Source organism: Podarcis raffonei, chromosome 12 (genome assembly GCF_027172205.1).
Source record: "Podarcis raffonei isolate rPodRaf1 chromosome 12, rPodRaf1.pri, whole genome shotgun sequence".
NCBI lineage: Eukaryota > Metazoa > Chordata > Lepidosauria > Squamata > Lacertidae > Podarcis > Podarcis raffonei.
Window position 1 is genome coordinate 7,764,438 of NC_070613.1, and position 14,307 is coordinate 7,778,744.

Here is a 14,307-nt window from a genome sequence, read left to right on the forward strand (position 1 = left end):
GTGAGGAAGGATAATATTTAATCAATATATCCTCTCCTACTATAAACAACATTCCCACAGACTTGAGGCTGGTAGAGCTGGGAATGGTTCACACCAGCAAGGCCTTTGCTGTTTACAACAGAGCAGAACAGGGAGCTGTCCGCCGGTTCCCTGACACCAGTGGTGCTGAAGCTGAGTAGTAGCCCTTGTGGGGCTACTCAGAATGTGTTGGGGACTTAGACCAGAGGCCTGGGTTAGGGAGAATGGTGCCTTTCTAGACTTTTGACTCAGAAACCAAACTGAGCCCCCTTTTTGAATGGTAGCAATTTAATGCCAAAGCAGTGTAGTGGCAAGATCAGGAGAGGGGGACTTATGGCTCTCCATATGTACTTGTACTTTGGCTCTCAACAGGCCTAGCTGGCATGCCCAGTAGTCAGGGATGATGGGAGTTAAAGTCCAACAGCATTGGGAGAACTTCAAAGTCACACTCAACTGTGAACCTAAGCCAATCTCTCTCTCTCTCTCTCTCTCTCTCTCTCTCTCTCTCTCTCTCTCTCTCTTTCTCTCTCTCCTTCCCTCGCTCCCTCCCTCTCTCTGTCAAACCATGTACACCACCCTGAACTAGGGAGATAAATTTGATTCAGTTCACATTTAACTCAGAACTGACCAAATCCACACTTTCCAAAAGCAATATGTGGACCAAAATTCAGCCATCCTTCAAAATTTACTTTTCTTGGAATTTTGGAATGTCATTCTCCTGCCAAGTACTGTGTACAAGAACAAATACAACTCACACAAAAACATCACATTATGGAAAATTGTTTTGAAAAACAGAGGTGTATATTAGAAAGTGACACTAAAATCTGACGGGTTTTGATGAAAATAAATTGCATACAGGTGTGGAAATGTAGAGAACAGAACCTGAGATTTGAAAGAAGAGAAACAGGAAATTATCACACTCACCGAACCCTATTCTGAATTTCTTGGATGAAATGGGGGGATGTAAGAAATATGTTCCCCTTCATGGATCACTGCCTTGTAACGGCGAAAGGGCTTGGATAACTCCAAGACGCTATGAGCTATGCTGTGCAGGTCCACCCAAGATGGACAGGTCATAGCTGAGAGTTTAGACTAAATGTGATCCACCTGGAGAAGGAACTGGCAAACCACTCCAGTATTTTGCAAAGAAAACTTCATGGACATAAATAAGGAGAAGCTTTGAGAAGAAAGTGAGAGTTTCCAAGGGATGCACTGATTCATGGGGTCACAGAGAGTTGAACACGACTAAGACAACTAAACAACAACAAAGAAACACGTTAAGTGTGGTACCAGAATAGAGTCCTTCCCTGACTTGAAAAGTGTGCCAGTCCAAGAGATTGTGATGGCCTGGGACTTGGGCTCAGACTCGGAACCAGAGGAGTCTCAGTCCGCACCGGATCCTCTACCTCAGGTGGCACCTGAACAAAGTCTGGGGCCTGATTCTGAAGAGTCCCAGTCTGCACAGGTTCCCCTGCAACAAGCACCAGCTGGGCTGAGTCAGGGGCCTGAGCCTGCCCTGGCTCCAGATGCAGGAATGACCTTGCTGCCTTCAGCTGGGCCATCACTTACAGCTGCTCCACTACCGGTTTGGTCAGGGGAGGCTGAGGCGGCCTCTGGGTCTAGTAACCCACCGACGTCTCCCGAGCTGCAGAGACTAAGGTCTGAGAGAAGGAGAGGCCTGAGTACTTGCAGGAGGAGTGCTCGCCTTCGGGCGAAACAGGGAAGTGAGTCGCCAGGGGATCAGGACCTACCGCTACCCTGACAAAGATAAAAGGCTGCCTGACCCTGTCCCAGGTTGCGGGAGCAACATTGATGTATGCTAGATCCTGCCTGAGATCCTGTACCTGTCCTTGCCTGGTTTCCTGCCTTAGCCCTATCGGACTGACTCCTAGCGGAACCTCTGGATTCTGGTCTGGTCCTGGACCGCGTTTCATGGGTTACCCCCAGGGCCAGCACAGAGATCCCCTATCAGCAAAGAAACTCGAACTGCAGAGTTAATTCAATGCCAACTTTTTGAGGCACCATTCCTTGCCATCCATCATGCTCTGCCTAATCGCAGGAAGCATTGATCTCCTGAAGAAGTTGCTCCCTTCCCCCCCGCCTTCCCCTTGCCTCCCAAATACCAGGGAGTATCATTCTGAGGTACTTATTCAGATCTACCCACCTCATAAAGAGTAACCTCATCTTCCACTGGACATGCTGTGGAATAGGGTGGAAATGGTTCAGACCAGCCCTGAGCCGTGCAGCTTCTTTTCACTGAGCCTGTGAACAACAAGGGGGAAAGAGGTCAGAAATGTCAGATGAATTTATTATTTCAGTCACAGACCAGTTCCAGCTCACACACAATATCAAGGAAATCATAAAACACGATAGGGATAACATTCGAATTTGCAATTGGGTACAACAGGGACAAGACAGATCTAGCAGCGGTTGAAAATATATAAGTTAAGAAGAAGAATGGAGAAGGAAATTGACCGAATATGCAGAATTGGGCAAATTGACTGGGAAGATTCGATACCAGAAAGACCAAAAGTTCATCGAGGACTGGGGGAAATTTACAGAATATCTGAAAAATATATGTGATGCACAGACAACACTTGTTGGTTTTGAAGAGACTCTGTGAAATAGTAAGAAATACTGCAAAAAAGAGAGTAAGAGGAAGAGGAGTGGGGAAAGGCAATATCATGTTTAGAAATGCATCAATAAATAGAAATTTTTCGAAAGATTGACAGAGAAACTGAGGGAAGTCAAAAATTGAAGCATGAGTGTAAAATAATTTGTTGACTGTATAAAACTTGTTTGGAAAATGAATAAAAATTATTTTTTAAAAAAGAAGAAAATATATAAGTTAAATCTTAATCACTAAAATATATAAGTTAAATCTTAATCACTAAAATATAACCTAAAATTGTCATTTAAGGCCTTAGTCATTATGGTAGCACAGCTTGTTCCCTAAGTTTTATGGCTGTCACACAGAATTCGACCATCCTTAGTGTGATTTCTGAATCATTGTCCTCTACCAGGGATTTTAGTTCGGACCTGTTTGGGGATTTTTGTATAGCAGGGATGATAAGTGCCAAGCGTATACGCCCATAGAAATGACAGTGTAACAAGACATGAGAGACAGTTTCTACCTCCATCAAGCCGCAGGGGCAGACTCATTCCGCGTATGGTTTACCCTCGAATCTGCCCTGCAATAAGGCAGATGGCAGCACGTTGAATCTAGCGAGGGTAAACGACCGTCTGTATTTAGCTATTTGTAATTTTGACAAATATATTGCTGAGGTGAACCCTCTCCCATTATCTTTCATTGCTGGGTGTTTGTTCATCTCACTCGCGTGACATTGCAGTTCAACATCCCAAATTCGTTGGAAGATTATAGCTCTAGCTTTCTCATAACCAACAGCTATCAGGGCCTGTGGGGAAAACCCCAAGCCTCTTAGCTTTTTGTACAGTGTAGCTTTCCATTTGGATTGGTAGGAATCCAGTAGGGTTATGGGAACCAACCTGACAGGCGAAAATGTAAGATGGGATTCTCTCAGTTCTAAACTGCCTCTTCTGAGTCCTGTTCTCTTGCAAACTGTGGGTCTCTGCTGCTCATTACAACACTTGAGGCACCCCTACCATTTACCATATTTTTTGCTCCATAAGATGCACCTGACCATAAGACACACCTAGTTTTTAGAGGAGGAAAGGGGGAAAGCCCCTTTTTTGAGGATCAGCTCAAAGTTCTTGAGCTTACTGTATTTTTCGCTCTATAGGACACACTTTTCCCCCTCCAAAAATGAAGGGGAAATGTGTGTGCGTCCTGTGGGGCGAATGCAGGCTTTTGCTGAAGCCTGGAGAGCCCCAGCGCCAGCCCCACAAGGTCGGGGGACAGAGGGAGGCGGAACGCCGCCATCCCGCTGTCTCCCGAAGTGGTTTGGAGGCTGATGGCGGGGAGACCCCGCTGCCAGCCCCGCAAGCTCCGGGGACAGCTGGGAGGTGCAGCGCGTCTCCCTGCTGTCCCCGGACCTGATCTGAAGGCGGGCGGCGGGGAGAAGGGCGCTTCTCCCCGCTGCCTGCCCCGCAAGATCCGGGGACAGCTGGGAGGCCCAGCGCGTCTCCCTGCTGTCCCCAGACCTGATCTCAAAGTGGGCAGCGGGGAGAAGAGCGCTTCTCCCCGCTGCCTGCCCCGCAAGATCCAGGGAAAGCTGGGAGGTGCAGCGCGTCTCCCTGCTGTCCGCGGACCTGATCTGAAGGCGGGCGGCGGGGAGAAGAGCGCTTCTCCCCGCTGCCTGCCCCGCAAGATCCGGGGAAAGCTGGGAGGCGCAGCGCGTCTCCCTGCTGTCCCCGGACCTGATCTCAAGGTGGGCGGCGGGGAGAAGAGCGCTTCTCCCCACTGCCTGCCCCACAAGATCCGGGGACAGCTGGGAGGCGCAGCGCGTCTCCCTGCTGTCCCCAGACCTGATCTCAAGGCGGGCGGCGGGGAGAAGAGCGCTTCTCCTCGCTGCCTACCCCGCAAGATTCGGGGACAGCTGGGAGGCGCAGCGCGTCTCCCTGCTGTCCCCGGACCTGATCTCAAGGTGGACGGCAGGGAGAAGAGCGCTTCTCCCCGCTGCCTGCCCCGCAAGATCCGGGGACAGCTGGGAGGTGCAGCGCGTCTCCCTGCTGTCCCCGGACATGATCTGAAGGCGGGCGGCGGGGAGAAGAGCGCTTCTCCCCGCTGCCTGCCCCGCAAGATCCGGGGAAAGCTGGGAGGCGCAGTGCGTCTCCCTGCTGTCCCCGGACATGATCTCAAGGCGGGCGGCGGGGAGAAGAGCGCTTCTCCCCACTGCCTGCCCCGCAAGATCCGGGGACAGCTGGGAGGCGCAGCGCGTCTCCTGCTGTCCCCGGACCTGATCTCAAGGTGAGCAGCGGGGAGAAGAGCGCTTCTCACCGCTGCCTGCCCCACAAGATCCGGGGACAGCTGGGAGGCGCAGCGCGTCTCCCTGCTGTCCCCGGACCTGATCTCAAGGTGGCCGGCAGGGAGAAGAGCGGTTCTCCCCGCTGCCTGCCCCGCAAGATCCAGGGACAGCTGGGAGGCGCAGCGCGTCTCCCTGCTGTCCCCGGACCTGGTCTCAAGGCGCTTCTCCCCGCTGCCGGCCCCACAAGCCTGGGGGGGGAAATATTTTTTTTTCTTTATTTCCCCCCAAAAAACGTGATGCGTCCTATGGGCCGGTGCGTCCTATGGGGCGAAAAATACAGTACTTTGCAAAGGGAAAAAGTCCCGCAGTTCCGCAGCTTCTTTAGGAAAGGAAAGGGAGCTGTTTCTACAGTTTTCAGACAGATAATCTAATCAGCCAGTCACATGTCGCTGGGGGAACAAACAGCCTCCATCTGCAGAACATTCAACAATGGAGGCCTGTGAAAGGGGGCAAGGGGCCGGAAAGGGAGCCAGCGATCAACCACACATTTGCCCCATAAGACGTGCAGACATTTCCCCTTACTTTTTAGGAGGGAAAAAGTGTGTCTTATGGAGTGGAAAATACAGTATGTCATTTCTGCGAAAAACCAGAAGTTTCACAGGAAACTGTGCTCTTCGAAACATTGGGGGGAATTACTGAAAAAGATACCTCAGGTAAGCTACAGCCCCCTCACCTGGATGTTTTGTGAAGTGGAGAAGGATGCCCGGGCAGGTAAAGGTGAGCGTTTGTCCAGCATTTGTATCCGGCCAGCACAGGAGTTGGTCCCATATTCTCTTGCAACCTTGCAAAGGGAGGGGAAAAGGCACTTTGAAATCTCACATCTCTTCGCCATGCTTGGAAATGGGAATACAAAAGCAAATAGGACTTTCTCACTGCCCTGAACTGAGCCTAGAGGCTGATTTGTAACCTCTGGAGCTCCTTCAATATCATGGCTATAATATTCCTAAATCCACTGGAGGGCATCTCAACCAAAATGTCTAAAAATAGCATGCTTTCAAGGACCCAGAAATTATTATCAGGCTAGATGTTGGCAATGGGGACAAGACCACAAGGGATGAGGGGAGAGAAAAAGCTCTTGGTATTAGTTAAGCCGTCCATATACAGTGGTACCTCTGGTTGTGAACAGGATCCGTTCCAGAGCCCCGTTCGCAATCTGAGCAGAACGCACCCCGCGTCTGCGCATGCGCAGGTTGCAATTCACTGCTTCTGTGCATGTGCATGAGGTCATTTTGAGCATCTGTGCATGCGTGAGCAGCGAAGCCCGGAAGTAACCCTTTCTGGTACTTCCCGGTTGCCGTGGGACGCAACCTGAAAACGCTCAACCTGAAGCAAATGCAACATGAGGTATGACTTTAAGAGGGAATATGGGAGGAGCTAAGAGCCATTCAAATGAGACACTTTCAGATGCTTTAGGTTTAGGGAAATTCTTCCCAGAGAGTTTTGGTGAAACCTGTAAACACATGAAATGCTCTGCTTGAATGTCTACTAGCTGCTCCCACATTCCGTCTTAGAACTTGTATAGAACTTCTATAGAAACTATAGAAATAGTTAAACTATGGAACTTGCTCTCTGGGGAGGCAGTGATGGCTACCAAGATGGATGGCTTTTGATGATGTTTAGACAAATTCACAGAGGATAAGCTGATCAATGTCTACTAGCCAGGACGGCTTTGCTTTGTCTCCATGATTGGAGACAGCTCTGCTTCTGAATACCACCTGGAATACTGCTAGAAACTGCATAAGGAGAGAGTGCTCAAGTCCAGCAAGCACCTGTTTGCCCACACTGTGAGAACAGGATACTGGCCTCCTCCCCCCCCCCTTTTTTCTTATGTTTGGATTTTTAAATACCTAGCCTGATGGAGAACTCTGCAGAACTAGGAAGCTTGTGCACTATTTTGTGGCATTTTGGCTGGCCTAAAATCAAGGGTTTGCTCTAATATGGACATTGGGATTTCCCTTATGAAATCCCGGCTCTACCTTTACATTTTGTGTGACTATGTAATGTACTGGTGTAAAGTTCACCCCAGCCAGTAACCAGGCAGCCTCATTCTGCACCCCTTGAAACACCCAAACTATATTAAAGGGTGTTCCCACACTGAATGAAAGTTAGTAATCAAACTGCAAAGTGAATGGCGGTAACACCAGGCTCCAGGACCTAAGCAAAACACAGGCTACACAACTGTGACCCAACACCTTAATGCTGACTAGGTAAAGGGACCCCTGACCATTACATCCAGTTGTGGACAACTCTGGGGTTGCGGCGCTCATATCACTTTATTGGCCGAGGGAGCCGGCATACAGCTTCCGGGTCATGTGGCCAGCATGACTAAGCCGCTTCTGGCAAACCAGAGCAGCGCACGGAAACGCCGTTTACCTTCCTGCTGGAGTGGTACCTATTCATCTACTTGCACTCTGTGCTTTCGAACTGCTAGGTTGGCAGCTGCAGGGACCAAGCAACGGGAGCTCACCCCATCGCAGGGATTCGAACCGCCGACCTTCTGATCGGCAAGCCCTAGGCTCTGTGATTTAACCCACAGCGCCACCCGCGTCCCTTAACGCTGACTACATCTTTCTAAAATAGATACATGTGAGCTACTTGCACACCCCTCTCTGCCCTCCATCCCTGCAAGTAAAAGGCATGATCAGAGTTTGAGGACATGTTGTTTCAGCCAAACAAAGGATACTTAAGGAAGGTGTGAAGCAGAAGTAGTGAGGGGCATGGCTTGGGGTGAGCGTCAAGAGCTAGAATGGAGGTCTGGGGTCCCAAGGCATGAAATTTCCCAACCTTGAGATATCCAATGCCTCTCCAGAGATCCAAGCACTTCTTCTAAGGTACCTGCTGTTTCATTCATGTGCTGCCGAATCTCCTTGAGGCATTCACTCTCGTTTTTCTTCCATTCTGTTAAAGCTTCGCATTCTGCTTGAGACATTCCAAGACCCTGGAAACAAGGGAGAAATAAGAGGCGCATTGATACAACCTCACATTCTTTCCATCTCTGCACCCCCACAAAAAAACCCCTCCTTATAGTACAATCCTAACCACGGTCCCATCTGCACCATACATCTAAAGTATTATGATACCACTTTAAATAACCATGGCTGCCCCCAGCAAAGAAACCTGGGAACTGTAGTTTGTTAAAGAGGACAGAGAGAGTTGTTAGGAGATCCTATTTGCCTCCTAAACCTACAATTTCCACAGTGTTCTGTCAGTCAATGCCTCTTCCCTGGTAACTCTGGAAATTGTAGCCCTGTGAGGCAAATAGCAGTCCCCTAGCAACTCTCAACATCCTTAGGAAACTACAGTTCCCATGATTCTTTGGGAGGGGACCTATGGCTGTTTAAAGTGGTATGATAGTGCTTTACATGTATAGTGCCCATGTCTACTCAAATGCCCCTCCTACTGAATACAATGGGACTTACTCTCAGGGAAGTAGGGTGAGGATTGCAGCCTTTGTTGTTTGTGATGCTATTAACATTTGAGTGATGTATTCCTCCCTTCTTCTTCCTTGCACATCCTACATCAGTTCACTATGTCAATCATCATTCAGTTGTTGAAAATAGTGTGACATGTAATAGTTATTACTGAATAAATGACTCAATGTTAAGTATATCTGGGGCTCAGAAAAAGGGGAAAATGTCATAGAATCATAGAATTGTACAGTTGGAAGGGAATCTAAGGTTCATCTAGTCCAACTGCCAGGGCCGGCTTACCCGCTAGGGGTGCAGAGCACCCGGGCGCCAGGCTCTCAGGGGCGCCAGGCTGAGAGTCTGGGGCAGAGATTTGGAATCCGGGGATTGAAGAGCCAGGCCAGCCAACAGCCACTGCCGAGCAGAGCAGAGCTCGTTGGAGCGCCACAGGTTTTTCTGTTGCGGGCACTTAAGGTGGCAGGCCAGCTTTGCCCTCCTGCGTGCCTGGGATTGGTGGGCCGTCGAGAGGCACACGCACACTGCTCACATGAGGCGCTCAGCTTCTGTCCCAAGCCTCTGTGGGGATTGCTCTCCTCCCTCCACCCACAGCGGAATGGGCGGGAGTTGCAGCCCCCCCCCAAAAAACTGAACAACTCCAAGCTGCCCCCCTAAAAAAGCTCAAAAACTTTGGCCTGCCCCCCAATTGGGGGCGCTGGGTGGTTTTTTGCCCCAGCGCCACATATGCTAAAGAAGCCCTTCCAACTGCCTACAGTGCAGGAATATGCAGCTGTCCCATACAGGGATCGAACCTGCAACCTTGGTGTTATCAGCACCAGGCTCTAACCAACTGAGCTATGCAACCTCTCCTTCCTGGAGACCACCACCTTTTAGGAACACAAAGGATCCTTTAGGAACACAAAGGATGCTTATGCAGAATCAGAACAGTACTCCATCAAGCCAAGCATTGTCTACTGTGATGGCCTGGGATTCGGGCTTGGACTCGGAACCAGAGGAGACTCAGTCTGCACCAGATCCTTTGCCTCAGGCATCATCTGAACCAAGTCTGGGGCCTGATCCTGAAGAGTCCCAGTCTGCACAGGTTACCCTGCAACAAACACCAGCTGGGCCGAGTCAGGGGCCTGAGCCTGCCCTGGCTCCAGATTTGGGGATTACCTCGTTGCCTTCAGCTGGGCCATCACTTACAGCTGCTCCACTACTGGTTGGCTCAGGGGAGGCTGAGGTGGCCCACCAATGTCTCCCAAGCTGCAGAGACTAAGGTCTGAGAGAAGGAGAGACCTGAGTACTCGCAGGGACAGTGCTCACCTTCGGGCAAAACAGGGAGGTGAGTCGCCAGGAGATCAGGCTGTCAGACCTCTTCCCAGGTTGCGGGAGCAACATTGCTGTAAGCCAGATCCTGCCTGAGATCCTGTACCTGTCCTTGCCTGGTTTCCTGCCTCGTGTCCTGCCTTGGCACTGTTGAACTGACTCCCCGTGGAACTTTCGGATTCTGGACCAGTCCTGGACCGTGTTTCACGGATTACCCCCAGGCCCAGCACATCTACAATGACTGACAGAGGCTCCCCAGCTTTGCCTGGCATTGCAAGAGTTTGAACCTGGGAACTTAGATGCTCTGCCACTAAGCTATGATCTTTCCTCAATTGTCAGCCTGATGCAGCTTTTACCCCTGCAATTTTGGGAAAGCTTTGTAAGGCTGCCCTTCCACCCCTTAGCAAACAAGTAAATTAGCACCACCAGGGGCTCTCTGCTAATCCCACTTTTGGACCACCTGATTTTCTGTGAATCACAGCCAATTTAAAACCTAGACAGGCATATACAGAGGATGTTATATATTATTTTGCTTTTTAAAAGGGCAAAGATATGTTCCTCCAAATGTACTGAGCCATCTACAGATGACAATACAGTCGTACCTCGGGTTACAGACGCTTCAGGTTACAGACTCCGCTAACCCAGAAATAGTACCTCGGGTTAAGAACTTTGCTTCAGGATGAGAACAGAAATTGCACAGCGGCAGCGGGAGGCCCCATTAGCTAAAGTGGTGCTTCAGGTTAAGAACAGTTTCAGGTTAAGAACGGACCTCTAGAACAAATTAAGTTCTTAACCCAAGGTACCATTGTATAACACTGGTCATGAAAGACCTACATTGGCTCCCAGTACATTTCTGAGCACAATTCAAAGTGTTGGTACTGACCCTTAAAGCCCTAAACAGCCTCGGCCCAGTATACCTGAAGGAGCGTCTCCACCCCCATCGTTCAGCCCGGACACTGAGATCCAGCTCTGAGGGCCTTCTGGAGGTTCCCTCCCTGTGAGAAATGAGATTACAGGGAACCAGGCAGAGGGCTTTCTCAGCAGTGGCGCTTGCCCTGTGGAATGCCCTCCTGTCAGATGTCAAGGAAATAAACAACTACCTGACTTTTAGAAGACATCTGAAGGCAGCCCTGTTTAGGGAAGTTGTTTGATATTTTATTGTATTTTTAATATTTTGTTGGAAGCTGCCCAGAGTGGCTGGGGAAACCCAGCCAGATGGGTAGGGTATAAATAAATTATTATTATTATTATTATTATTATTATTATTATTATTATTATTATTCCCCCCTTGCATTCTGGGATTCAGCACATGGCTGCAAACTTTCCTTCTGGCCTCTGCTCCTGATTCTTTTGACTAGTCATGGCTGGATGCTACAACCCATTGATTTGTTCTCGTTAAGGGGCGGGAGAGAATGAGACCCAGAAAAATCAAAACACGGTGAAATCGACCTACTTGACAGGTGGCCTAGCTGATGCTGCTCGGCTCATTTCCACACCAGCGGGATAAATATTCAGCAAAGTTTCCAGATCTCTGGATCATATATTTTTTTGGGGTCACAAAGAGTGCAGAAGGCAATGACTCCCTAATGCATGCGATATTCATATTCACAGCCTTCTTCATTAAAGAAGAGGCCTGCAGCCAAATACATGGCTGGAGATGGCAAATACTTTACCCACTGCAAGTCTTCTATTTGCCACGCTCCTCTCAATTCTGTAAGAACATATAAAGAGTCTGCTTCTCCCCCTCTCTACACACTGTCCCAAGAGGGGAGTCTGTGCTATACTAAACCTTTTGGGTGCCCCTAGATTAGGGATGGGGAGAATTTCACAACCGATCCATTTTCCCAGAGAACTCTGGGAACTGTAGTTCTGTGAGAGGGGAAAGGGGCTCTAAACAACTCCCAGCACCTTTAGCAAACTACTGGATTCTTTTGGGGAAGCCGTGATGATTTAAAGTGGGATTATAGTGCTTTAAAAGTGTAGTGCAGATGAGATAGTGAGATTTATGAATCTAAATCTTCCTGGTCCAAAAGCTCTAGCCAGTACACAATCATTGAAATGTGCACATTAATTGAAATGCCGTGGGGCGCTGAATGACTTAACCACACAGTAGATGTCATAACATTCCCTTCTTTAATCTTGGCATGGTTAAGTTTAAATAATATACAGTGGTACCTTGGTTTAGGGACGCGGGTGGCGCTGTGGTCTAAACCACTGAGCCCAGAGCTTGCTGATCGGAAGGTCGGCGGTTCGAATCTCCGCGATGGGGTGAGCTGCCATTGCTCTGTCCCTGCTCCTGCCAACCTAGCAGTTCAAAAGCACGTCAAAGTGCAAGTAGATAAATAGGTACCACTCCAGTGGGAAGGTAAACGGAGTTTCTGTGTGCTGCTCTGGTTTGCCAGAAGCGGCTTAGTCATGACCCGGAAGCTGTCTGTGGACAAACGCCGGCTCCCTTGGCCTATAGAGTGAGATGAGCGCCGCAACCCCAGAGTCATCCACGACTGGACCCAACAGTCAGGGGTACTTTTATCTTCACCTTGGTTTACGAATTTAATCCGTTCTGGAAGTCCGTTCTTAAACCAAAGCGTTCTTAAACCAAGCCGTGCTTTCCCATAGCAGCGGGGGACTCAATTTACAAATGGAACACACTCTGCCTTGGAAGCAGAACATGTTCTGCTTCCAAGGCAAAGTTCACAAACCAAAACACCGACTTCTGGGTTTGCAGTGTTCTTAATCCAAGTTGTTCATAAACTAAGCTGTTCTTAAACCAAGGTAGCACTGTATAGCCAGAGCAGAGGGTTCCAACACTATGACTAACTGGGGGGGGTGGGGAGCTTGAACCCTCAAAAAGTCCTCCCTGGATTTGGAGGTGTTTGGTAACAATAGCTAACACCCCTTTTAATGGATTTGCTCATCAATGGAGTTGGTGAGACAATTTCAGATGGGCTTGGAGGCGATGGGTTATCAGGACTCAGTTCAGTCCAGCTTCAGGCAAAATCACTAGATTCATACTGGGAGCCAATTTTTTTGGAAACATGGATCGTCCCAGCACTTCAGAAAAACATCACATGAATTAAGCTTTTAGTTTATATGTTGAACTGAAACTTTGGGACTCTCTTGGGCATCTTTCAGATTTTGCTTCCGAAATAAAGCTCTGAGGCTCACTCTAAATGAAGTCAGACCTCAAGCTTTGGCAGTGGATTTTAAATGGCAACTTGCCACTGTGAATATTTTCACAACCATCACATACACCCTCCCCTTCAATCCTCAATTTATCCACAGCTGCAAATCTTGGGGACACTTTGAAATTAGGAGAACCTGCATCTGGAGTTTTTGCAAGCTAACTGACTGGAGAATTTCTTTCTCCCAGATTTGCTTCGCCACAGATGGAAACAGTGATGGCAGAGTGGAAAGCGTAGGTGGATTTTGCAGACAAGATTGGCAATTTCCCTGATTACTTGATTTATATTTCAAATAATGTACAAGTGACCTTTAGCAGAATACCGGAAGGGGTGAGGTAGTTGGAAGCCTGGAACATAGTCAAACCATCAGTCCACCCAGTTCTGAATTGTTTACACTGACTGGCAGAAGCTCTCTGGGGTTTGGGGCATCTCCATGCCTATCCGTAGACGCCGGGACCACTCAGCAAGACATTTTAAGCAATACTCAAGGCGACAAACCAACAGATCACACAGAGTTGCCACTATGTCCCCACACAATGTTTCCCAAGCTCTGCCCCATCATTGAATCAGAACAAGCCCTTAAATTTCCTCATTTATTCCTCTTATCCCTAGTGCTTCTGAGAAACAGAACTGGAGCTCTGTAAATCAGAGTTTGCATTCACAGGAAACATTCGCAGGTAAGCGATACAATTTGACAGTCAAAAGAAATCCCATTAGCGCACCTTCCTCTGCCCTTCTCTGATCACCTCCTGTCAAATCAACGCCAGAAGAAAGAAAGATTGATGCGATATCAAACAGGGATCTGATCTGAGCAGAAGTGGACAGATGCACGGGAACAATGACAACAAGACTTTTGGACTGTTTACTTACAAGAGACGGCAGAGTCAACAGGAAGAAGATCCATATATTTCCCGAGTTCATGTTGCAGGAGTTAGAGAGGCACCCCCACTTCCGAGCATCCCTTTCTCCTCTCTCCTCTCTCCTCCCTCCTCCCTACTGCCTGTTGCTGATCTGAAGCACACAAATGACCAACAGAACCGGTGAATATGTGTAGTGGAAGTGAGGAGGGGGAGTGGTGTGGAGAGAGAGAGAGAGAGACTCAATATTATTAGCAACTCTCCTGGCTGCAATTGATTTGCCTTCCACCTGTGTGCATTTGGAGAACTCTGCCAATTACTGCCAACGGGAGCTGGCAGGTCCCTCAAAACTGCAACGCAAACAGCGACAACACAAAAGATGTGCACAGACCTGCTCAAGTTGACTGCTTTCGTGCAAATCAATGCAACTTGCACATGCAGGAAACATATTAATTGGGAAGGTGGGTGTTCCAAGCAAGGAGCTGGATTGTTTGGAGCTATGGGTGAAGGGAGAAGGAAAGCAAATTTCCCCAACCTGATACTGTGGGCTGATGCTTTGGACTACAACTCC

At 48.9% G+C, this 14,307-nt stretch overlaps 1 protein-coding gene across 1 annotated transcript in view; it reads right to left on the minus strand.

Moving 5' to 3' along the window:
- The window catches only part of GHRHR (growth hormone releasing hormone receptor), a 33,330-nt gene extending 19,309 nt beyond the window's left edge, over nt 1–14,021 (minus strand). Inside the window, exons 1-4 of the mRNA XM_053410453.1 lie at nt 13,750–14,021; nt 7,800–7,902; nt 5,638–5,745; nt 2,183–2,280 (exon numbers count right to left, since the gene is read on the minus strand). Coding sequence (XP_053266428.1) covers nt 2,183–2,280; nt 5,638–5,745; nt 7,800–7,902; nt 13,750–13,800 — 360 coding nt within the window. The 5' untranslated portion in view covers nt 13,801–14,021. The remainder of the gene's footprint in view (nt 1–2,182; nt 2,281–5,637; nt 5,746–7,799; nt 7,903–13,749) is intronic.
- Between the last annotated feature and the right edge of the window lie 286 nt (nt 14,022–14,307).